Source organism: Neophocaena asiaeorientalis, unplaced genomic scaffold, assembly GCF_003031525.2.
Source record: "Neophocaena asiaeorientalis asiaeorientalis breed wild unplaced genomic scaffold, Neophocaena_asiaeorientalis_V1.1 scaffold629, whole genome shotgun sequence".
NCBI lineage: Eukaryota > Metazoa > Chordata > Mammalia > Artiodactyla > Phocoenidae > Neophocaena > Neophocaena asiaeorientalis.
The window spans coordinates 2,323,935-2,346,880 of NW_020175468.1; the positions used below are offsets into that span (position 1 = coordinate 2,323,935).

At 53.3% G+C, this 22,946-nt stretch overlaps 3 protein-coding genes across 5 annotated transcripts in view; 1 reads left to right on the forward strand and 2 right to left on the reverse strand.

Moving 5' to 3' along the window:
• FLT3LG (fms related receptor tyrosine kinase 3 ligand) overlaps window positions 1–1,087 on the reverse strand; it is a 10,969-nt gene extending 9,882 nt beyond the window's left edge. Inside the window, exon 1 of the mRNA XM_024768676.1 lies at window positions 1,012–1,087. The gene's annotated coding sequence lies outside the window, so the exon portion shown is untranslated. The remainder of the gene's footprint in view (window positions 1–1,011) is intronic.
• A 3,917-nt stretch (window positions 1,088–5,004) lies between these two features.
• ALDH16A1 (aldehyde dehydrogenase 16 family member A1) lies at window positions 5,005–17,961 on the reverse strand. Its single transcript, XM_024768626.1, has 17 exons — window positions 17,820–17,961; window positions 13,323–13,425; window positions 12,551–12,677; window positions 11,668–11,846; window positions 11,507–11,584; window positions 11,229–11,410; window positions 10,989–11,141; window positions 10,095–10,280; window positions 9,781–9,876; window positions 9,447–9,583; window positions 9,181–9,286; window positions 8,965–9,095; window positions 8,442–8,609; window positions 7,888–8,089; window positions 6,311–6,496; window positions 5,859–5,981; window positions 5,005–5,279 (listed from the first exon to the last, which is right to left on the reverse strand). Exons 1-17 carry the CDS (start codon window positions 17,907–17,909, stop codon window positions 5,118–5,120), a joined length of 2,409 nt encoding a protein of 802 aa, XP_024624394.1. The 5' UTR covers window positions 17,910–17,961; the 3' UTR covers window positions 5,005–5,117.
• The window catches only part of PIH1D1 (PIH1 domain containing 1), a 5,460-nt gene continuing 362 nt past the window's right edge, over window positions 17,849–22,946 (forward strand). The window contains exons 1-9 of one of the 3 annotated variants that reach the window (XM_024768629.1): window positions 17,849–17,967; window positions 18,821–18,914; window positions 19,347–19,413; window positions 20,032–20,211; window positions 21,346–21,407; window positions 21,500–21,581; window positions 21,952–22,081; window positions 22,313–22,388; window positions 22,747–22,890. In XM_024768629.1, the coding sequence (XP_024624397.1) occupies window positions 18,825–18,914; window positions 19,347–19,413; window positions 20,032–20,211; window positions 21,346–21,407; window positions 21,500–21,581; window positions 21,952–22,081; window positions 22,313–22,388; window positions 22,747–22,890 (831 nt within the window). In that variant the 5' untranslated portion in view covers window positions 17,849–17,967; window positions 18,821–18,824. Of the gene's footprint in view, window positions 17,968–18,098; window positions 18,149–18,807; window positions 18,915–19,346; window positions 19,414–20,031; window positions 20,212–21,345; window positions 21,408–21,499; window positions 21,582–21,951; window positions 22,082–22,312; window positions 22,389–22,746; window positions 22,891–22,946 lie in introns of those variants that run through there. The other 2 variants (XM_024768628.1, XM_024768627.1) reach the window with 2 other exon arrangements.

Consider the following 22,946-nt stretch of genomic DNA (forward strand, 5'->3'; position numbering starts at 1 on the left):
TGGGGCGCCACCTGGTGGTGACAGTGGCAGCTGACGCCGCAAAGGGCGCCTCAGTGGGACTCCCGCTCAAGCGGGCTGAGGTTGGGTTGTTCCCTGGCGGGGGGACACAGTGAATGGGGAGCTGCGGTTCCAACATGGATCTGCCTCTAGCTAGAGCTAATCACACAGGGCCAGGAGGCGGTCACCCTGAGCCCTTCATCTTTGCCTTGAAACCTCAGCCCCAGCCCCCAACCCCGGTCACCTTCCACATCGAGGTAAGTGACAGCTCCATCCTTCCAGGTGTTCAGGCCCAAAGGCATGGAGGGGACTTGTGACTCTGTTTGCCTGTCACTATCCGCTGACAGTCCAGTCCGTCAGCAAAGTTGTTGGCTGACCATCAAAATGTATCCAGAATCCGACCACCTCTCATCACTCCCACTGCCACCCCCATCACCTGCCTGAATATCACTGTTCCCTACTCACTTTATCAGCTTCCCTGCCTCAGCCCTCACCTGCCACAGCCTGTTCTCCATATGCAGCCAGAGGGAGCCTGTGAAGACCTAAGTCCCCTCACGTCCCTCCTCTGCTCCAATGCCACCGCCCAACCCCGTACCTGCCACAAAAGTCCAAGTCCTCACTGTGGCCTAGACAGACCTGCAGGATCTGGCCCTGTCCCCTGTCTCCTCCCTCCTCGCTCAAATCCAGCCAAGCTGGCCTAAGGCAGGCATGCTCCTGGCCCAGGGCCTTTGCACTGGTAGTTCTCTCAGCCTGGAATGCCCTTCCCCCAGATACCCACATGGTTCAACCTGATCTCATTCAGGTCTTTGCTCAACTACACAAGGCAAAGCCTTCCCCAACCACCCTTTTTCAAGTTGCACCCCCCTCCCAGCACTCCCACTTATCCCTGCTTTTCTCTCTCCCTCGCCACTCATGACCTTCTGACACACCATTGCCGTTTACTTTTCTTCTTTATTGTCAGTTGTCCCTATGAGGACGTCAGCTCTGGGAGGACCACGGTGAGTGTCCGCTTACCCTGCTGGATCTCCAGCACCAAGAACTGTGCGTGGCTCACGGCAAGTGCTCGGTCAACATTTGTTAAATGAATGAACAAGTGGATCCTGGCCCCTTCGGCATTGTTGTGGTATATTGGAGAATGCATCTGGTCTCCGGCTGTTTCCTGGGAGACAAACTCTAAGTCCTTGGAACTTCCAGGTGATAGGCTTGTCTTTGGTATTCATAGATGAGGGGCGCTCCCTGACCACACCTGAGTACACTCAGGATGGGGGCTGGTCAGGACCAGAAAAACCAGTCATGTGATTAGAGGGTTGGGGCTTGGAGGCACAGGAAGAAGTCTAACTTACCGACCTCTCACTTCCAACCTCGAGGGAAGGGGAGGCTAGAAATTGAGTTCAATTTCTGTCTCCAACTTCACATGGCTTTTTCCTCTTCTGTCTTCTCCTCTTTTGTCTCTTATAAGGGAACGTGTATTTAGATGTAGGGTCTACTTGGATAACCCAGGATATCTCGAGATCCTTGACTTAATTACATCTGCAAAGACTTTTTCCAAATAAGGTTACATTCATACGTTCCGCGGTTAGGACATTATCTTTTGGGGGCCACGACTGAAATCACTAGTTCCCTCAAAGCTGTTTCTCACCTCTGGAAACAGCATGTGCAAAGGCCGCACTGGCTGTTTCCTCTGCCAGGGATGCTCTCCCAACCACCACTTTTCTAACCTAATTAGTTCCTCATTGTCCTTCAAGAGCCAGTGCAATCACTAATCACCAGGGAAATGCAAATCAGAACCACAATGAGGTATCACCTCACACACCTGTTAGGATGGCTATTATCAAAAAGACACAGGTAAGTGTTGGAGAGGGTGAGGAGGAATGTAAACTGGTACAGCCACTGTACCAGTTGGAAAAAGGTGTGACGATCCCTAAAAAAATAACTAGAGGGAATTCCCTGGTGGTCCAGTGGTTAGGACTCCACGCTTTCACTGCCTTCACTGCCGAGGGCGTGGGTTCAATCCCTGGTCTGGGAACTAAGAACCCACAAGCCACGCAGCGTGGCCAAGAACAAAAGAACAACAAAAAAGGTGTCCATTGGCTAATGGATAAAGAAGATGTGTGTATATACACACAATGGAATATTATTTGGCCACAAAAAGAAGGAAAACCTGCCATTAACCTGGAGGACATTATGCTAAGTGAAATTAGTCAAAGACTAATACTGTATGGTGTCACATATGGGGAATCTAAAAAAGGCAAATTAATAGACCCAGAGGGTAAAATGGTGGCTGCCAGCAGCTGGGAGGTCAGGGAAACAGAGAGCTGTTGGTCAGAAAAGACAAACTTTTAGCTATGAGTGAGTTCTGAGGATCTAATGCACGGCATGGTGACTGTATTTAACAAGACTGTATGGTATACTCGCAAGTGGCTGAGTGGATTTTTTTTTCTAAGTAATTTATTTTTGGCTGTGTTGGGTCTTCATTGCTGCGTGCGGGCTTTCTCTAGCTGTGGCGAGTGAGAGCTACTCTTCGTTGCGGTGCGCGGGCTTCTCACTGCTGTGGCTCCTCTTGTTGTGGAGCACGGGCTCTAGGCACGCGGGCTCAGTAGTTGTGGCACGTGGGCTCGGTAGTTGTGATGCACGGGCTTAGTTGCTCCGCGGCATGTGGGATCTTCCCAGACCAGGGCTGGAACCCATGACCCCTACATTCACAGGCGGAGTCTTAACCACTGCACCACCAGGGAAGTCCCGTGAGAGTGTATCTCCAGTGTTCTCACCACAAATAAAAAAGGTAAGTATGTGAGGTGACGGATGTGTTAATTAACTTGATTGTGGTAATCATTTCACAGTGCATATGTACGTTAAGTTACCATGTTGCACACCTTAAGAAATAACATTGTAGAACTGAAATATATACAACTTTTAACTGTCAGTTATACCCCAATAAGGCTGGGGAAAAAAAAAACTCAGTGAAGTGGCACCTGCCTTGGGAAGATTCCTGCCATCTCTCTCGCCTTCACCTCATACACAGACACACACCCACACTCAAGTTGGGAAAGGTGTCTTCTTCAGGCCCCCAGAGTGCCCTGAGCTTCTACCACTGCTATAGTACTGTACCTGTCACCTTAGGTTACATCAGTGTCTTTCAGCCAGAGCTGAGCCTACCTCTCCTCTGCTCACAGATCCTCTATGGCTCCCTAGTGCCCTTGGGACAAATTCCCAACCCCTGCTGACACCTTAATTTTAGCTCAGTGAGACCCATTTCAGACTTCTGACCTCCAGAGTTGTAAGATAATATGTTTGCATTGTTTTATTTAAGCCACTAACTTTGTGGTCCTTGTCACAGCACTGACAAGAAATGAATATACCTCTCATCCACTGCATGAGCTCACGAGGCTAAGTTCTGTCTTGTTCATGGCCATCCCCAGCACCTACAAAAGTGCCCCACTCACAGCAGGCACTCAACCGATTTTTGTTGACCAACTGGATGGCTGCCTTAACTGGGAGCTCCTGCCCCTAAGCCAGAGAAGATTGGACCAGAAGTGGACATCTACCCCAGTCTGGCCAATCAGATTTCTTCTCCTGTGGATGTGGCACTAAGTGTCCTCTGTGGTCTGGGCTGGGGCTATAGAGACCTCCTGTAGCTGGCTTTGGCTGGTTAAAGCAACAGGACTAATAGGCAGGTCACTGAGGCAGCCCATGGAATCTGGGGGGAAGTTATCAAACCCCAGAGGAAGTAGAGCCTTCCAGGGACTTTCCTCCAAGACGTTCCTGTGTCTTTCCTGTCCAAACGTCCAGATACTGGGAGAGGTTATCTATTCTGCCCAGCTTTAGTCAAATACTGACAGGAGGTTGTCTGCTCTCATTTGCCCCAGGACAAAATCAACCTCTAATTAACAGCATGTTTTGTGTAACCATCACAGAATCTACCCAATGAGGTTGGAATTATTAGCCCCAATTTATAGATGAGGAAACTGAGGCTTAAGAGTGGTGAAAGGCTTCCCTAGTGGCGCAGTGGTTAAGAATCCACCTGCCAATGCAGGGGACACAGGTTCAAGCCCTGGTCCGGGAAGATCCCACATACCGTGAGCACCTGGGCCCGTGCGCCACAACTATTGAGCCTGTGCTCTGGGTCCCACGAGCCACAACTACTGAAGCCCGTGCACCTACAGCCCGTGCTCCGCAACAAGAGAAGCCACTGCAGTGGGAAGCCCACGCGCCGCAACGAAGGGTAACCCTGCTCGCCGCAACTAGAGAAAGCCCACGCGCAGCAACAAAGACCCAACACAGCCAAAAATAAAATAAATAAATAAATTAAAAAAAAAAAAAGAGTGAAGAAGCTTTCCTGAAGTCACATGGCTAGAAGGATCTGGAATGAAGCAGACAGGCAGATACAAGACCCAAGAGATCACATGACCCACTGAGACAGGACCTGAATACAGCTCCTGCTTGCATTCGGGTTCTCAGGACCTGGGGTTCCCGGCTGTGTATCTTGCCCTATTTTCCATATCTCTGTAGCTTTCCAGAAAATGTCCTTTTATCCTAAGCTAGTGTGTGTGGGTTCCTTGCATCAAAAAGAATTCTCAAACAGTGGTATGCTGGGGTGGCTCGTGGGAACTGTTAAAAATTCAGGAATTTTCAGCCGGTTGTTCAATCATCTGGAGCTTGAAATGGACACGGTGGTAGGAGCACCATGGAACTGGCTAAAGTTACTTAACCATGGATTTTATTTTATCCCAGACAGCTACTGTATTTTATTTTCACCAGCACACCACAGATCCTGAGGCAGTGCAGAGGCAGAGAAAACCAGGGAGCAGGAGCCACTGGATAGAAAAGACCAGAAGAGACAAGAGTCGCTGCGGCCCTGTCCAAAGGTTCTTAGAGTCCCTTGTATCTATTGCACAGACACTGAGTTGTCCTGGCGCCAGCCCATGCGGCTGCTGAGTCTCAGAACTGAAGTGGCCTCAACAGCCCAGAAGTTGCTATTTCCTCCCTTCCCCACCTCAGAAGCACAGCCAAGATTGGTCAGAGTTTATTGGAACCATGATAAGAGGAAAGTTCCAGACGTCTGGCATCGGTTGGGGTCCATCTGTCCTCTGTCCAAGATGGAGTGGGTGGCACTTGGGCAATCAGTCCCCCATGGGCAGCCACAGGGCCTTGGTCCGTGCTGCCCGAAGCCCCAGCTCTGGGCCTGCCCCCTCGGCGTCCTGATCCCAGGCCCGCGGGCAGCCTCTGTTCACCCACACTGGCTTGAGGTTTCCTGCTGAGGCCCATTCCACAAACTGGGAGCCCTGGCGTGGGGAGATGGGGGGGGAGTGGTCAGCATTTCCATTGGCTTGGTTGCTAAGCAGCTGCTTCTTTGGCAACAAGGACTATTATTGAGGAGGGGCCTAAAGGCTTGCCTAGGCTCTGTGGCTAGAATGTTCAGCTCCTAGAAAGCAAACCTTCCAGATGCTGAGGGAAACAAGGTTGACCTTTACGGCTATGGAACTTCTTCCCCTTTAACAGCCCACACTCAAAGGAATGGGGCCCGAAGTTATCGTTAACAAGGAGTTCCCATCTGTTACCATCAGGAGGTTTAAGAGGGTGGACTGTAGGCTTCTGACACTGTTGCTAGGGTGTGGTCCTTAGCAATGGGTTGTCCAATGAGATTAGGTCTTTGGGCTAGGCAGGATTTCAGGCCCTTGCTGCTAAAGAGATCCTCTTCCTTAGCAACCAGGGCTGTAAAGGGGCAGGATCTCAAAACGTGGTTGCCAAGGAGTTTCTCTCCCTTAGCAATGGGTGTTCTAAGGGGGTGCAGCCATGTCCCCAGAAAAGGAAGAGTTTGTTGGTGAAGTTTAAGACACTGGAGATGGCAAAACAAAAGGTACCTGGGCAGATCCGAAATACCACAGGGCCTGGATGTCCTGGTGCAAGGCCAGGCAGCGGGTCAGGTGGTCCCGGTCTCCTGTCACCACATTCACCAGGCCCCCTGGCAACAAGGTGGCCATATCCTAGGGGATGGGACAGTGGGTCACCCAGGGTTGGGAGGGAGTCAGAGACCCCCAGGGCTGTCGGGGAGGGTGAAGAATGGGCAAATGGGGAGTGGCCATGGGGGTCCTGGAAGGAATGGGACTGGGGTCATGACTGGTGAAGGCTCACAGTCTGGAGAGAACCATCACTGGGTCTATGAGGAGTGAAGGTTTTGTGCCAGGATGCAGGTTACCATGGTTACCAAGGGGGTGGGGTGAGAGCTGAGCTCCTGCAGGTCTTGGGGCATCTTTCATCCATCTGCTGCTCCACAGGCTGCTGGGAGCAGCAGCAGGCAGGCAGGCGACTGTACCTGGCAGACCTCCAAGGCAGGGATGGGACAGGCCCCGCTGGGCACCAAGACCACAGTGTTGCCGTGGGCCAGAGCAGGGGCCAGCAGAGACACGAAGGCAAGCAGGGGCCACTCTTCCGGGCACACAATAGCCAGCACACCCAGAGGTTCCTGCAGCTGAAGCACGGGGCCTTTCAGCCCTGCTACCTGCAGGGACAGGCAGGAGGTCAATGGCGGGGCAGGGGAGCCTGACTGCCCTCCTTTGGTCTCCTCTATCACCCACCCTTTTTCTCCTCTCATCCCCAACTTTGCTTCTCCATAACAACTCCAATCATAATAATAAAACCAGGTGTTATTTCAGAGCATAGACTCTGGAGCCAGATGCTGGGTTCACATCAGCTGTGTGACCTTGGGTGAGTTACTTAACCTCTCTGGGCCTCAGTTTCCCATCTTTAAAATGAGGATAATAATAGTGCCTACCTCAGAGATTTGCTGTTAAGATAGAATGAGTTAATATACGTAGAGGTCTCGAAATCTAGCCTATAGGTTTGTGTGTGTGCGTGTGTTATTTTTAATTAATTAATTAATTTATTTTTGGCTGCGCTGGGTCTTCGTTGCTGCGCACGGGCTTTTTCTAGTTGCAGAGAGCAGGGGCTACTCTTCATCGTGGTGCGAGGGCTTCTCATTGCGGTGGCTTCTCTTGTTGCAGAGCACGGGCTCGAGGCGCATGGGCTTCAGTAGTTGTGGCTTGCGGGCTCTAGAGTGTGGGCTCAGTAGTTGTGGCGCACGGGCTTAGCTGCTCCTCGGCATGTGGCATCTTCCCGGGCCAGGGATCGAACCCGTGTCCCCTGCATTGGCAGGCGGATTCTTAACCACTGCTCCACTAGGGAGGTCCCTCGTGGTGGTTTGGCTTGCATTTCTCCAATGACTAATGATGCGGAGCATTCTTCCATGTGCTTATTGGCCATCCATAAGCAAACATTTTCTGAGCCCTTGGCTACACGTCAGACATTAAATGCTCGGTTCACTTAGTTTTCATAACAACTCCTCAAGGTTGGTACCACTGTATAATTGTATATCATTTATGGAGGAAGCCCAGGTCAAATGACTAGCTATCTTTCCATTATCTTTCTATTATCTCTATCCCTGAGTGTGCCCATGCCATTGCTTGAGTCACTGAATCCTCACGTTTTCTTCATTGGACCCACCATACGTTTCAGACCAACCTAATATCTAATATTTAGCTGCATATTATATATACAAACAAAACAAAAATCACACCAAACAATCCTCAGTGAATGGACTCTATATTTTCTATCCTGTTGTCTTTTGTTAAAAAAAGAAACAAGAACAAAAATACCAAAGCAGGGCTATGACCCACTAAATTGGTTTTATGGCCCAGTAATAGGTCACTAACAACAATTTGAAACACTACTCTATGAGGTGGGCTGGATACCCATTATACAGAAGATGAAATCAAGGTGTAGACAGGTGAGGCCACTGGGGCCGGGACCCCCAGTCTGGCTCATTCCAGAGCCCTTCCTCTGACGCCACTCCAGACTGCCTGCCCTGTCTGCTCGCCCACAGACCCCTCTCACCTGCAGGGTGCAGCCTTGGGTCTGGACGCGGGCCCCCCATGCCCGAAGCCGCCTCACGCTCAGCTCCACCTCCGCCTTGGCGACCTTGAGCTCCACTCCATGCCTCTCCAGCCTTGAGACCAGGGTGGACTCTCGGCGTTGCAGTGCGGCCGCCAGGGCCCACAGTAGGGCTGCTCGGGCCCCTGGCAACTGGCCCACCCAGCTGTGGGTGGACAGGGCACATTGGGGGTTGGTGTCCTCATCCTGGCTCTTTCCAGGTGCCCCACCTCTGTCCATAGCTCCTACTCTGGGGGTCCAGGCCCGGGAGCTCAGCCTCCACAGCCCACAGTCCTCGGGGTCCAGACCCCATGTCCCATCAGCATCAGCTAGTCCTGGGATTTCAGACTCCCTTCTCTGACACCCCATCAGCCCTGGGAGCTCAGACTCCACAGCCCACAGTCCTCGGGGTCCAGACCCCATGTCCCATCAGCATCAGCTAGTCCTGGGATTTCAGACTCCCCTCTCTGATACCCCACGACCCCTGGGCTATCTCATGTGACACCTCCGTTCCTTACCCAGGGGCAGCCTGGTGAGCAGCCTCCACGGCACCTCGGATATCCTTGGCTCCACCCTCAGCCACGTAGCCATGGAGATTGCCCTGCGAATCCCGGATGGGCCTGGAGCTACGGGCCCCAGGAGCCTGGAAACGGCCTCCCACAAAGAGCCCATAGGGGGGTGCTGGGCTGGAGTAGGGTGAGGTGTGAGGGTGGGTGCTGGGGCAGGGACTGCTCAGACCCCATCCCCACCCCACAGGATGGACCACTCGAGCTCCCATGAGCCTCTGCGGGACCCCACATTCCTGGCCCCCTGAGTCTCTGGAAGAGCACAGACCTTCATTTAGCAGACCTGAGACTCTCATCAGGCCTGGCGGGTGGGGGTGAGGCGTAAGACCCAGAATGAAATTCTCAGCAGGACTCAGGGACCCCTTGATGGCTCTCAAGAACCTCCCTCCAGTCCATGGAGGAGCCTGCCACAATTTCCCCTCTCCCCTTCCACACTCCAGGAATTCTGAGAGTTGTGGTCCCTAGAACAGCTCACCTAAGCCCTGTTTCAGGCCCAGCTGGTAGGGTGGAGGGAACAGCAAGGCCAAAGGTGTCATAGTTCAGATTCTCCGACAGGTAGGGCAGGCAGGTAGGGGTCCCTGAGGGCCGCAGATACTCATACAGACCCTGAGAGAGGGATAGAGTCAAGAGAACGTGAGAAGGGCACAAGGTGGATGAAGGGGTGGTGATGGGCAGGGAGGGGTGCACTCACATCTGGCCCCCCATGCCAGGAAGACCCACTCTCCTTGCAGCCACCTGTTGGCACTGCAGGGTCTCTGAGGCCGTGGGCATTGATCCAGACCGTGCCCATCTGGAGCCTGTGGGGAGGAGGGGACATCAGAGAGAAATGCACAAACTTGAGGTGGGGAGGGGTAGTCAGAGAGGCGGGGAGAGACCCAGAGAGAGGGGAAGACATCGAGACTGAAGCTGGGGCCATCCCAGCAGGGCCCCCTGTGTGCCCAGTGGGTGTGAACTGACCCGTAGGCCAGCTCCAGGGCCTGCCCCAGTCTCTCGCTCCATACGCTGGCACTGCCTCCTCGGGGCGTCCAGTTGGCCACGGCCAGCGCCTCCTTAGCAGTACGGAAAGGGGAGGCCACGACCAGAGGCCACGGAACCTGGAAGGGATGACAAGGGAGCTCAGGCGGCCTGGCCTGAGCTCCAACACCCCACCCACCAGGAGTCCAGCCTACAGCAGTCAGCAGCCCCCAGACCCAGTCCAAACGGTCACTCCGGGGGCCTCTGTGCTGTGCCACCCATGTCCGGCTGAGGATGGGTGGATGGCCTAGGGTCTCTGAGACCCTGAGGGGCTTACCTCTGCCTGAGTACATGGAGAGGCCGGAGGGAGGTCAGAGATCAAGGATGGGGGAAAGAATGGGCTGTCTGGAGGCATACTGCCAGCCTGGAAGACCTAGGGAGACAGAGAGATAGATCTGCAAGTTCACTCCAGTCCTCTCCTCCCCAGGGATCCAGGAGTCTGGACCCCAGACCCCTCCTCCCTCAGACCCAGGAGTCCAGCCCGCAGGCCCTCCTTGCTCACACCCCGGAGTCCAGGCCCCCAGACCCATCCCTCCCCAGACCCAGGAGTCAGATCTTGAGGTCCCTCCTCCCCCGGCACCCCAGGCTCACCTGTGCACCCTGGCTCTGGGCCTCGTGCACATAGCGCTGGGCCAGGTCATGTGCAGCAGCTCCCCGGGCCCCCATGTCCACGGCTCCGTCTAGCCCTCGGCCACCGCGAAGCCGCCCCATCCGCGCCTGGAGCCGCCTCATTGTCTCATCCCACACAGACTCCTGGATGAGAAGTCTGAGTCCCCCCTGTTAGGAAAAGGGAGGGATAGGGTGGGCAAACTCGGAGCCTACGTGGGTGGGTCACATCCCCGCAGAGGGCCAAGCCTGGGGGACATATGTGCACAGATCAGAGGAGGGTCAGGGAGAAGTGGCCGAGGACCAGGAGACTCCCTGAGGCCCCAAACCCCAGGGAGGATGTGGAGTTACAGAAAGCTGGTGACGCAGAGCGAAGAGAGACGCTAGAAAACTAGGACATGGACACTCAGAAAAAATGAAGAGTCCTAAAGAACAACAGACACAGAGCCCCCGAGCCTGGAAGCCCAGGAGAGCCGGGAACGTGGAGATTCAGAAACTCGAGAGGATGAGGACCTTCACACGCGATGGTCTACAGATAAGAGGTTGGAGACACAAAGAACTGAAAAGTAAAACAAATGAAGGGACTTCCCTTGTGGTCCAGTGGTTAAGACTCCGTGCTCCCCATGCAGGGGGCTCGGGTTCCATCCCTGGTCAGGGATCTAGATCCCACATGCATGCCGCAACTACGAGTTCACATGCCACAACTAAAAGATCCCGCATGCCACAACGAAGATCCCACACGTGGCAACGAAGATCCCGCATGCCGCAACTAAGACCCAGCACAGCCAAATAAATTAATTAAAAAATAAATAAATAAAATAAATGAAGTCATGGGGCCCCAGGGTCTGGAGACAGACAGGCCCAGCCCCCAGGTCTCACCGGGCTGCGGTCAGACCAGGCTGCATCCACGACGCCCTCCACGGCCGAGTCCACATCCGCCGTCTCCATCAGTAGCAGCAGCGACTCAGCCCCCAGTGCCAGGCCCAGCTCGGGACCCTGGCCCGCCAGGGCCCGCCGTAGGGCACGACCATCCTATGGGACCCACGCAGGGGTCAGCAGTGGGGAGGAGCATTCCAGCCTCCCAGCTGTGTCCAGACACCCTCCCACCCCTGAAGATACCTCGATGGCTCCACAGAAGGCCACCTTCTGGACTCCAGGCTGTGAGGCCAGGACAGGCCCCAGGGAGGCAGGGCCACTGATCACGTTGAGGATTCCTGGGAACTGGCCTAGCTCCCCTGCCAGCTGGGCCACAAGGAGGGGCGTCGGAGAGGCTGGGGGCACGAGGACCACCACAGTGCAGCCTGGGGAAGGCAGGCAGCTCAAGGACCCTGGAGTCCAGATCCCCGGCCCCCTTCTCCCTCAGACCCCGGAGTCCCAACCCCCAGCCAATCATTTACCCACAGCCAGGGCAGGGCAAATTCTCCACATCATCTCAAGGAAGCAGAATGTGGGTGGCAAGATGAGACCAATCACTCCTGCAAGAACAAATGAGACTGGCGCAGGCACTGCTGGATGGTGAGGGAGGAGGGGGCTTGGGGCTGGGACTCCTGCTTCTCACCCAGGGGTTCCCAGCCTGCCAGTGCCTCCTCCTGGGTGTGTGCCTGGACTGCATGGTGCTGGAGCAGCTGCTGGGCCAGAGGGACATCCCTGTCTCGAACTTCTCGAATGGCCCGTCCAGTAACCAGGGACTCCAGGGTCCACAGCAGCCGCTGGTGCTTCTGGATCATCTTGGCCAGCCTGTGGAGCAAGCAGTGGGGGATGGTCATTTTTTTCTTTTTTCCTTTTCCTTGGCCGCCCGCACGGCTTGAGGGATTTTAGTTCCCCGACCAGGGATTGATCCTGTGCCCCATGCAGTGGAAGCGCAGAGTCCTAACCACTGGACCGCCAGGGAAGTCCTGGGATGGTCATTTCCCACTGCCCCTTGGCCTGATAGAGTCCTGGAAGTACAATCCCCAGGAACCCCTGGGGCATCAGCACTATTTACCAGTGGTGGAGGGCACCAAAGATGTATGGGAAATGTAGTCTGGTAAACACTCAAAACCTCAGGGTGCTGTGTAAAGATCTTGGCCACCTGTAACCCCCAAATGTGCTAGGAAATGAAAGCTTAGCCTTTAAGTTCAATTGTTCTTTGGGAAATGGAATCTTTGTCTCTAACTTCCCCAAGAATGTGCTGGAAAACAGTTTCAGGAGCTTCACCAGGCCCAGTGAGCTGTTGAGAAATGGCGCCCAGATGAGTCCCAAGGGTATGCTGGGAAACAGACTTTGTCATTTCTAGTCCCAGCGAACAGTGAGAAATGGATGTTTTAGCTGCTAAAGGCTCAAAGGCATGCTGGGTATATGAGTCTTAGCAGCCAGTGAATTCAGTGGGATATTGGGAAATATAGAGTCTTTGTTCTCAAATCCTTCTCCATCTCCTGGGGTCCACACCTCAAGTGCATCACCTGGTCAGATGCTGGGCCCGAAAGGCTCCAGGTTGTGTGCTCCAGTTCTCCAACGAGGTCCTGGCAGCCTCCACGGCTCCTGCCACATCCTCCGTCTGTGCCTGGAGGCAACTGGCCAAGTTCTCTCCTGGGGAGATGAATGGGGGGAACCCAGTTGGCAGGTGGGGGGAACCCGCGTCAGAACTGGAGGGGGCTGACACTTCTGGAGCCCAGGAGCACCCCAAGGCAGTAAAGTTGGTCCCCCTACCCCACACAGGTTCTCAGTTTTATCATCTGACAAATGCGGATAAATCTATATAGGTCTTTGCTCTGACTGCCTCCCACAGGCAAGGAAGGGATTTTAGGAGACAGTGACTTCAAAAATGTTCACAGTGGGCTTCCCTGGTGGTGCAGTGGTTGAGGGTCCGCCTGCCGATGCAGGGGACGCGGGTTTGTGCCCCAGTCTGGGAGGATCCCACATGCCGCGGAGCGGCTGGGCCCGTGAGCCATGGCCGCTGAGCCTGCGTGTCCGGAGCCTGTGCTCCGCAACGGGAGAGGCCACAGCAGTGAGAGGCCCGCGTACCGGCAAAAAAAAAAAAAAAAAAAAGTGTTCACAAGGACCTGGAACCATAATTAGGAGGACTGTTATCAAGAGGAGCCAGAAATCTCAGCCGCCTTCTCCCACCAGCTGCTCCCTGCTCTCAGGGCCCTGAGCAGAGAGAATGGTATATTGTTGGTGGGTACACCTGGGGTCATAGACACCTCTTTCCCACGACTGGGGGACACCGCATACCTGTGATGGGATCCTGGCAAGGCACTGAACTCCTGTGTTCAGGCTTTAACCACCGTCCGTTAACATAGTGACCCAAGTGCCGGTCCTGGGTGTCCAGCCAGGCCTGGGGGAGGTGGAGAGAGTTTGGAAAGGGGTCTGAGAGGCAGCTGGAGGAGCTCTATCCCTACCCAGAGTCCTCTGGGAAGAGAATACCTGCCCCCTTTGCCCCATCAGTTATTTTCCCGTGTAGGAGGAAAATACACATAAACATAAACATTACATGACATGAAATTCACCATTTTAAAGTGTAAATTCAGGGCATTTTCTAACAATACAGTCACAACGTTGTGCAACCATCTCCACTATCTACTTTCAGAACATAGGGAATTCCCTGGCGGTCCAGTGGTTAGGACTCCACGCTTCCCCTGCTGGAGGCCCAGGTTCGATCCCTGGTCATGGAACCAAGATCCCACGTGGCAAGCAGCACGGCAAAAGAAAAAAATCCAGAATATTTCCATCGCCCCAAAAGGAAACTCCATACCCATTAAGAGTTCACCCTCCCTTCTCCCCTGCCCCCAAGTCCTGGCAACCACTAATCTGCTCTCTGTCTCTATGGACTGGCCTATTCTAGACAGTTCATATATAAATGGAATCCTACGATACGTGACTTTCTGTGTCTAGCTTCTGTCACTCAGCTTGGTGTTTTCGAGGTTCATCCGCACCGTAGCATGGATCAGAATTTCATGACTCTTTATGGCTGTATGCTATTCCATTGTCTGGAGAGACCACATTTTCTTTACCCATTCATCAGCTGATGGGCATTTAGGTTGTTACTGCCCTTTGGCTATTGTGAATAGCGTTGCTGTGAATGTTCACGTACAAGTCTTTCTTCGAATACGTCTTTACTTCTTTTGGGCATATATCTCAGAGTGGAGCTGCGGGTCATGTAGCAATGCTCTGAGTAATTCATGGAGGAACCACTAAACTGTTTTCCACAGCAGCTGCATCATTTTACATTCTCACCAGCAACATATGAGGGACGTCCTATCGACTTTTACATATGGAGAATGTGAACAAAGGATTAATAAAACTTGTTCTCTGTGGAGAAATGACCTTGTTGAACAGAAATGACTTTCTATTTCCCTGGAAATCTGATACAATTCAGTTATATTTCTAGACAATATTGACCCCCGACTGGTCCACTGCACCTGGACTGGGAAAACTGGGAATATACCCTAAATATCCAGTGGGAAGCCAGAACTTTGGGGCTTCCTGGAGTGCTCTGCATTCTTGTGATGGGCATGTTCCTTGCCAGGACCCTTGCAATGCCCATGAGACTGTATCACGTGCTCTTTGGGAGGGGGGGCTTTTAAGCCAGGTGACTCCCATACCTTCCCACATGAGATGGCGTTCCCTCCCACCTCAGCTGTCATCACTCGGGAAGGATGTGACCCCCCCCCCCCGCCCCCCCACTGAAGACACAGGCCTGATGCTGCCTTGCCAGGTGAAGTTTATTTGGCTGTGAAGTGCCTAACTGAGCCCAAGGCAGGGAGTCCCTGGAGCCTGGGGCCACATGGCCTGGGTTTGAATCGTGGCTCTGAAACTTCCTTGTTGTGCAGTCTTAGCCTGGGTCTTAAAATACCCTAGTCTCGGCTAACCCATCTGGAAGATGGAGATAATCACAGTCTCTCCCTATTTCACATGACAGTGATGAGAATTAAATGGATCCATATGTGTCATAGGCTCAGAACAGCACTTACTTAAGACTTCCTATTCATTTTATTGCATTTCATTCTCCCTGTCTGTTTCCTGTTTCTTTCTCTCCCTGTCTTCCCTAAATCCTTTCTAAATCCAAGACATCCTTTCCACTTTTTCCTTCTGCACACTGGTTTTTGTTGTTGTTGTTTTTGGCTGTTGGTTTGCGGGATCTTAGTTCCCTGATCAGGGATTGAACCTGGGCCCCCTGCAGTGAAAGCGAGGAGTCCTAAACACTGGACCGCCAGGGAATTCCCCGAACTGTTTTCTCTTAGCATCCCTGATGCCTTAGTCTCCTGATTTTTCTCTTAACCTACCAACTGGGCCTCCTCATTTTTCTTTAAAGTAAAAAAAAATTTTTTTTTTTGGCTGTGCTGGGTCTTCACTGGGGTGTGCGGGCTTCTTCGCTGTGGGTTTCTCTCTAGTTGCGGCGCACGAGTGCAGTTGTCCCGTGGCATGTGGCATCCTAGTTCCCCGACCAGGGTTGAACTCGCATCCCCTGCGTTGGCAGGTGGATTCTTAACCACTGGATCACCAGGGAAGCCCCCCAAATTTTTAAGTAAAGTAAAAATTCATAAGTTTCAAATTCAAAGATGCCCCCCGACGGAAAGACACATTTTTGAAACAGTCAGGCATATATGAACATGGGCTGGGCACTAGATAATACTAAAGAATGACTGTTAATGTTAAAACAGCCTGGTGGTTATGTTACAAAATGAGTCCTTACCTGTTAGAAATGAAGATTCAAATACTTATGGGAAAATAACATGACATCTGGGTTTTAAATCACTCCAGGAAAAAAAAAGAGAAAACAAAGAGATACAACATTGGATGAAATGTTGATGATTGTTGACATTGAGTGATGATGGGTAAATGGGAGTTCATAATTTAAGTACTCTGTGTGACTTTGCAAAATTTCCCCCCCCAAAGAAAAATAGAACCCAGAAAGAATGTTCCACAGGTCCTGGCAGGCCACCCTGGTGTGAGAAGAGGGCCCTGGTGGAGACTAGGAACTCACGACTTGTCTAAAAACACAGTTAGCTATTGGAGCCAGATAATCTTTGTCAGGGTATGTGAGCCAAAGGTTACCAAACTTTGGAATTTTATTTTCAAGAGAAGCTGGAATCCCGGATGTTTACACGAAATTACTTGTCCACTAATTCACATTTTAAAAAATAAAGTTCAGGCCAAAGAAAACATGTTTGTTGGTTGAGTCTGGCCCACAGATTGTAAGACTGAGCTGGGGGGTGGGGTGGGGGGATGGGGGGCATGGGCTCTGGAATCCCAGGGCTCAGGTTCAAATCTCATTTTCACATTTTTTAAAGCGTGTTGACTGTTGGCAAATTACTTACCTCTTTAAGCTTCTGTCTGCTATCACTAAAGTAATGACAATAATCCCCTCTCACAGCTGTTTTGGGGATTAAATGAGATCATGCTGAACACAGAGGCTGGCGCATAGAAAGCACCCAATAAATATAAGCTATTATCACATTATTGCTATTTCAGAATAGTCCATCTCTAACCAACCTCCAAGTATGGGAATTCTCTATACTCCATCCCAGATCCTCTTATCTGAGTCTACACTATAGTACTAGATAACCTCATCATTCCCACCATTCAATTATCTTTCTACTGTGAGGACGCTGTCTCTAGGCCTGAGGCTCAGGCACAAGTAGTATTTGACTCCTGCACATGGCCCAAGGCTTTCCCTCTCATCATCACCATGTGATAACCAAGCCCATAGTCTTTCCCAACCTTTCTGCCACCCTACTCCTCTTGGGTTCACCATGGGGTGGGGGGGAGGACAGAGACAGCCAAACCCAGACCCGAGGTATTGTCCTTGTCCTCTCAATACCCCAAACCCCGTTCCTCCTGCATCTCTGCCTCATCTCTTCTCCATCTCTACAGTCCGCACCAGGCTCTGGTCTCATCTTCTTCCACGTGGACCACTGTTCTAACCTCCTCTTTCCCTCCAGAGAAGCCCAAGCTTCTCACACCTAGGTGCTAGAGGGCCCTGTGAGATCAGGATGGCTCCATGGGGGAATTCTGAGGGGGCTGGGTAACTATACAAAATCCGAGGCACCGAAGTTATACATGGGAACCCCAAGATCGTTCTGGGGGACCCTGAGGGATTACGGGAGTCTTAGGGAAGTTCTGAAGTACAGGGAGGGATCACGGGAGCCCCACGGGGTTATTCTGCGGGGTTGAAGGTAATTACAGGAAGTTCTGATGTATTCTGGGATTCCGAGGGTTCCCGAGATTATAGGAACCCCACAAGTATTGACGTGACCCTGAGGACCCACGGGGGCTCCGCGGAGGTCTCCGGACGACCAAGGGAACCCCCACCCAGGAATTCCGAGGGACCCCGGGGGCCATAGGATATTCTGAGGAATCACGGGAAGTCTACGCCCACAGGAATTCTGAGTCCCAGGGGATCACAGGAAGCTCTGAGGCGGCCCTGAAGAATCACAGAAGCCCCTCGGGGGATTCCGCAGAATAGGAGAAGCACCAGCTTGAGTTTTGGACCGTGGAACACGACAGCCACTAGGGCTCGCGAGAACAGACTAAAGGGCTAGCAGGCAGCAACCGTAAGGGCTCAAGGGAACGTCCTCCGGGGTGGATCCTAAGGAGCGGCAAGAATCACGGGAGCTGAGAGGGGCGGAGCTGCTGAGCTGCCGCGGTGGGTCACGGGAGTCCGCGCTCAAAACGGGGCCCGGCGGACTGGGAAGGGGGATGGGCAGCGCCGGCCGGGCAAGCCCTCACCAATGCGCATGCGTGGCTCTCCGGCACCGGTCCGTATTCCAGCGTGGTGAAGATCTCGCAGGCGCGGGATCCTGTGCGCGTCGCAGCCATCACGCTCCCAGGCCGCTTTCCACGGACTGCGGGACTCTCTCCCTAAGGGAACCTCGAGGTCTGAAGGGCGGCACCGCCCCCTCCAGGCAAAAGGGCGGGGCTACAGGAAATAGAGCGTAATCCCGCCTTAGGCCCCGGTGACTCCGCTTATAGGTCTGCGCCGGGAAGTGTAGTTTGGAGCATGCGCATTCCTCAAAGCTGGGGGAGTGGGGAAAGAAAATATGGATGCCTTCAAATAGGTACGAGGCCTCCAGATTTAGAAGAGTGGCCGTATTGGCGTCTTCCCACCACCCTGTTCATATTGGAGACCGAAAGTGCAGCTTTTAGCCCGAAATATCTTTACTCGAGAATCTAATCTACCTCTGGGGACGAGGTGATTGTTCAGAGATCAGAAGGGAGTCCTTTAGGATGGACACTGAAGTTAAGGTTTTAGAAGTGTGCCAGCTTTGCCCAGTAACCTGGCCAGATGTGGCTGTAGGGAAGGAGCGGAAGTGTGGCTTTAATCCACATCGGAAGTGTGGCGTTTAGTGGCTTTCTGGATTAGTTTTGATTGGTTGAGGTGAAGGGCGCGGCTTCAGATTTAGACTAGATTGTTCTGTGATTGGTACCGAATGCGGTTGCAGGATAGATGAAGGAGCGTTGGGGTAGTCGGAAGTGTGGCCTACCCAAGTTCCTGGCTACGCAGAGACCATTAGAGTGGCTCTCATTTAAACACTTGGCACATAGGGCTTAGAGGGCATCTAGAGACACTGGCTCCCAAGAGATTTGATGCAGTATCTGACCTGAGTGAAACTGTAGCCTCAGGCCAGATTCTTAGATTTGCGTACAGAATTGTGGGTGTCGGGAGTCGGTTGAGGGCCTGGGAGCAGGCCTCAGAGTTGTTGCTGAGGACGCCTAGGTCTCTTCCCCAGGGCCATGGCCGACTTGAAGCTGCTGGTACCGGAGCTAAACGAGGCAGAGACGATGAGCGCTGAGACGGCGCGTTTCGAGGAGCTGCTGCTGCAGGTGCGGACTGAACGGACTCCTGGGTCCCTGAGGATTTGGGAGAGAGAGAGAGAGAGAGAGAGAGAGAGAGGAGTGTGTGTGTGTGTGTGTGTGTGTGTGTGTGTGTGTGTGTGTGTGTGTGTGTGTGCACTCAGAAACGGGACTACAGTTCCCAGAATGCACTGGCGGCGGGGGTGGTGGTGGAGCAACAGTGCCTACGGGAGTTGTAGTTGCTTAACTACTACTACTGCTAGCTGTTCGCTAGTCTCTGGAAGAAATGGGAGTGGGATCAGGGCTGTCCTTCGGGTTCCTCAAAGTAGGAAGGGGACATAGTATGTCTCATGCTCTGCCTAGCTCATATACGTAAAAATTGCTCACTAAACATTTGAGGAACAAATGAGGGGGTTCTGACAGCACAAACGCCAAGCCTGGACGTTGTTTTCTTTCACACAGGCCTCCAAGGAGCTCCAGCAAGCCCAGACAAGCAGACCAGAATCTACACAAATACAACCTCAACCTGGTGAGAAAGACAGAAAGCCAAAGAGAGAGGGATAGCGTCCCAGAGAGAGGTGGTCACAGACTGGGGACAGGGGACATAGGGAAAGGAGAGAGGAAGGAGACACAGTAGTGGTGTATAGAGGCCTTGGGTGATGGGAGTGAACGGAAACCCAGAGAGAGCAAGGAAGGGACTGAGATCCAAAGAGAGGAGGGGTAAGGGGGAGGGATAAATTGGAAGATTAGGATTGACATATACACACTAATATATATAAAATAGATAACTAATAAGGACCTACTGTACAGCACAGGGAACTCTACTCAATACTCTAATGACCTATATGGGAAAAGAATCTAAAAAAGAGTTATATATATGTATAACTGACTCACTTTGCTGTTCAGCAGAAAGTAACAACATTGTAAATCAACTATACTACAATAAAAATTAAAAAAAAAAAGAGAGATGTGGGGTGACTAGGTGGACAGGACTCAAAGACAGAGAGTCAGAAATCCCAGGGGCAGGAAGGGGAACAGACCCAGAAAGTGGAGGGCTAATACTCTAGGAGGGGGACAGATCAAAAGAAGGATGGACACTGAGACCCATGCAGAGACAGATGGTCAAGGACAAACCCATTCCCATCAGGTTTCTGCATAAAGACCAACTCATCTGAAGGGAAGGTTTTCATCAACATTTGTCACTCTCCCTCCATCCCTCCTCCCGCTGACTTGACTGAGGATGAGCTGCTTCAAATGCTGGAGGAGGACCAAGCCGGGTTTCGCATCCCCATGAGTCTGGGAGAGCCGCATGCCGAAATGGATGCAAGTCAGTGCCTTGAGAGGACCCAGGAATCTAGCCCCCTCGGTCCTTTCTTCCCTAGAATCCAGGGCCCAGGACGCTCCTCCCTCGGGACCTAGAAACCTGGCACCCCTGTACTGATCCTTTTCCCCATGGCATATCCCTAGCCTCCTGGGCATCCAGAACTCTCACTGGACAGTCCTGGTTCTGCTCACCTGGCCAGGCTGGCACTTCTCCCTGCCCCACCCCAGGGCAAGGGAGGGCTGGGCAGGTGCTCATTAGCTGATCTTCTGGCTGTAGTCCTCGGCCAGCCCTAACTCATCCCTGTTTTCTCCTCCACCCTCTCCTCTGTCTCTGTGTCTCTGCCTTGTCTCACCTCTGTCTCTGTGGAGTTTCTGTCTCTATATCCTTGTTTTTTCAATTCACATATGTCCCCTGAAGCCTCCTGGGATGAAGCTTTGGCCAGTGCCCTGGGGAGTAGGGACTTATCAAAACCCAGAACCTGCCCTTGAGAAACTCTCAGTCATGGGTGAGGATGAAGGAGGCAGATGTGATTTCAATGTGGTGTGACTCTGTGCTGTGCTCGGGGTGGGGTGGGGGGCCTCTTCACTCCCACTTAGGGATCAGGGAAGGCTTCCTGGAGCAGGAGACGTCGGATATAAGATTTAAAGGAACCAGAGCAGTTCATCAGGCCAAGACAGAAAAGAGGGTTCTAGGCAGAGAGGACAGAGGGGTCCAGAGGCCGGAGAGAAATGATTGAATTGAATTGATCAGTAATCAAGAGTGATTGGAAGAAATTTAAAGGGATGAGGTTGCTGGAGAAGTGAACTCTCTCCAGGTGGGAGGGGCAGACCACACAGGGCCTCCAGTGCCAGGCTGAAGGACTCAGTCCTCCCCCTGCGGGTGCTGGGGAGCCTTGGGAGGACTAGGAACTGGGGAGGGTCAGGGTCAGCTCTGGGACATGGTGGGGAAGGACCAGAGGGGAAGAGACTGGAGGTGGGAGACGAGGCTGGTATGAATCCAGACTGGCAGGCGCGTGTCTTGACTTCCTAATGTCTCTGGGTCTGTGGCTGCTATTCTTGATTGTGTTTTCCTTGGCTGTGCCTGGGCCGTGGGGTTCCCACCGAGGGCTGGGGTCTCACCCCCTTTCTCTCCCGGCAGAAGGCCAGGGTTGTACCGCCTACGACGTAGCTGTCAACAGCGACTTCTACCGGAGGATGCAGGTTGGGGGCGGGGCTGCAGGGGAGGCCTGGGCCGGGGCCTCTCCCTCCATCACCCAGCCCTCCCACATCTCTTCTCCCTCTTTCACTCCTAGAACAGCGATTTCTTGCGGGAGCTTGTGATCACCATTGCCAGGGAGGGCCTTGAGGACAAATACAGCCTGCCACTAAATCCAGGTGAGGGGCGGGGCCTGGGCCACAGGGAGGAGCCAAACCTGGAGGAGCTTGGGGGCGGCCCCTGGGAGAAGTGGGACTAGTGTGGGCAGGGATTATATTAGCCCCTGGGCTGTGGAGTTCAGGGAGAGGGATGTGTGAGTCTTGGGAAGGGGGAGAGGGAGGAGGCAGGGGTCTTGGAGAGCCTCGAGGGGCGGGGCTAAGGCAGGCACGCCTCCTAAAGTCAAGCTTGGGGGGGTGTGGTCAGATCCCTGGTATCCTGGGCAGAGGGCGGAGCCTCTCTCGCAGTGCAAGACCCCCTTCTTCCTCTAGGGGAGGGAGCAAAGGACACCCTGAGCCATGTGACCTTTGATCCTGTGCTCCTTCCCCTCAGAGTGGCGTATATTGAAGAACAGACCTTTCCTGGGCTCTATCTCCCAGCAGAATATCCGCTCCCAGCAGCGTCCTCGGATCCAGGAGCTGGGGAACCTGTACATGCCCGACTCCCCAAGACCTGAGAAAGGGTGGGCATTCAGTGGGCTCCCTATCTCCTGTCTCCCCGACATTCTTTGGAATCTCTCCCGCTATCCTGTAGGTGTTGGTGTCCTGGGGCTCTGGGAACCCAGAGGGAGGAGAAGCAGAACTCCCTCTGGGAAGGTGTCCTGAGGCTGCAGGGCTGGGAGGGAGAAAGAGAGGGAGCGGCCCTGGTAAAGACCTGGCGGCTCTTCTGAGTTCTGGGTCTGGTTCCTCCCCAGCCCTGAGAAGCCTCACCTGAACCTCTGGCTGGAGGCCCCTGACCTCCTCTTGGCCGAAATTGACCTCCCCAAACTGGTGAGTGCACCCTCCACCAGAGTAGGAGAATGAGGTCTGGAAGGGTCGGGGTCTTGGAGGGGGAGTGATGCGGGCTTGTTGTCAGACCTGTGTGAGCCTGGCCAGTGCTGCGCTCGGAGCAGGTTGCCTCCTCCGTCCCATGGGGGCCTCAGGCCCACTTCCGGTGCTGTCCTGAGGATGCCCAGTGCATCGTAAGTGCTCAGTTATAAACCTGTAATTACTGTGTCCCACCTTTTTCTTGGGAGGTGAGACTCTTTAAATATGGTATCCCGACACGCCAGAGTTCTCTCACTGGTCTGTGTTCTTATCGTCCTGTTGCTGGGGAGGGGAGGGTGGGCTGATTCCACTGCATCCCCAGGAAGGCGCTCTGGGACTGTCGCTGGAGATCGGGGAGAATCGCCTGGTAATGGGGGGCCCCCAGCAGCTGTACCATCTGGATGCCTACATCCCCCTGCGAATCAGCTGTGATGAGAGCAAGGCAGCCTTCCATCAGAAGAGAAAGGTACCTGGGGGGCTGGGAGTTGTGGGGAACCAGGGACACTTGGGGACCTGGGTCCC

Coding starts and splice junctions, on each gene's coding strand:
- ALDH16A1 (XM_024768626.1), bottom strand. CDS start 17,909: ATGGCTGCGACGCGCACAGGATCCCGCGCCTGCGAGATCTTCACCACG. Junction 11,847..12,550: donor CGGGCCCAGCATCTGACCAG/GTGATGCACTTG, acceptor CTTGCTCCACAG/GCTGGCCAAGATGATCCAGA. Junction 8,610..8,964: donor GGGCCTGAAACAGGGCTTAG/GTGAGCTGTTCT, acceptor ACCCTACTCCAG/CCCAGCACCCCCCTATGGGC.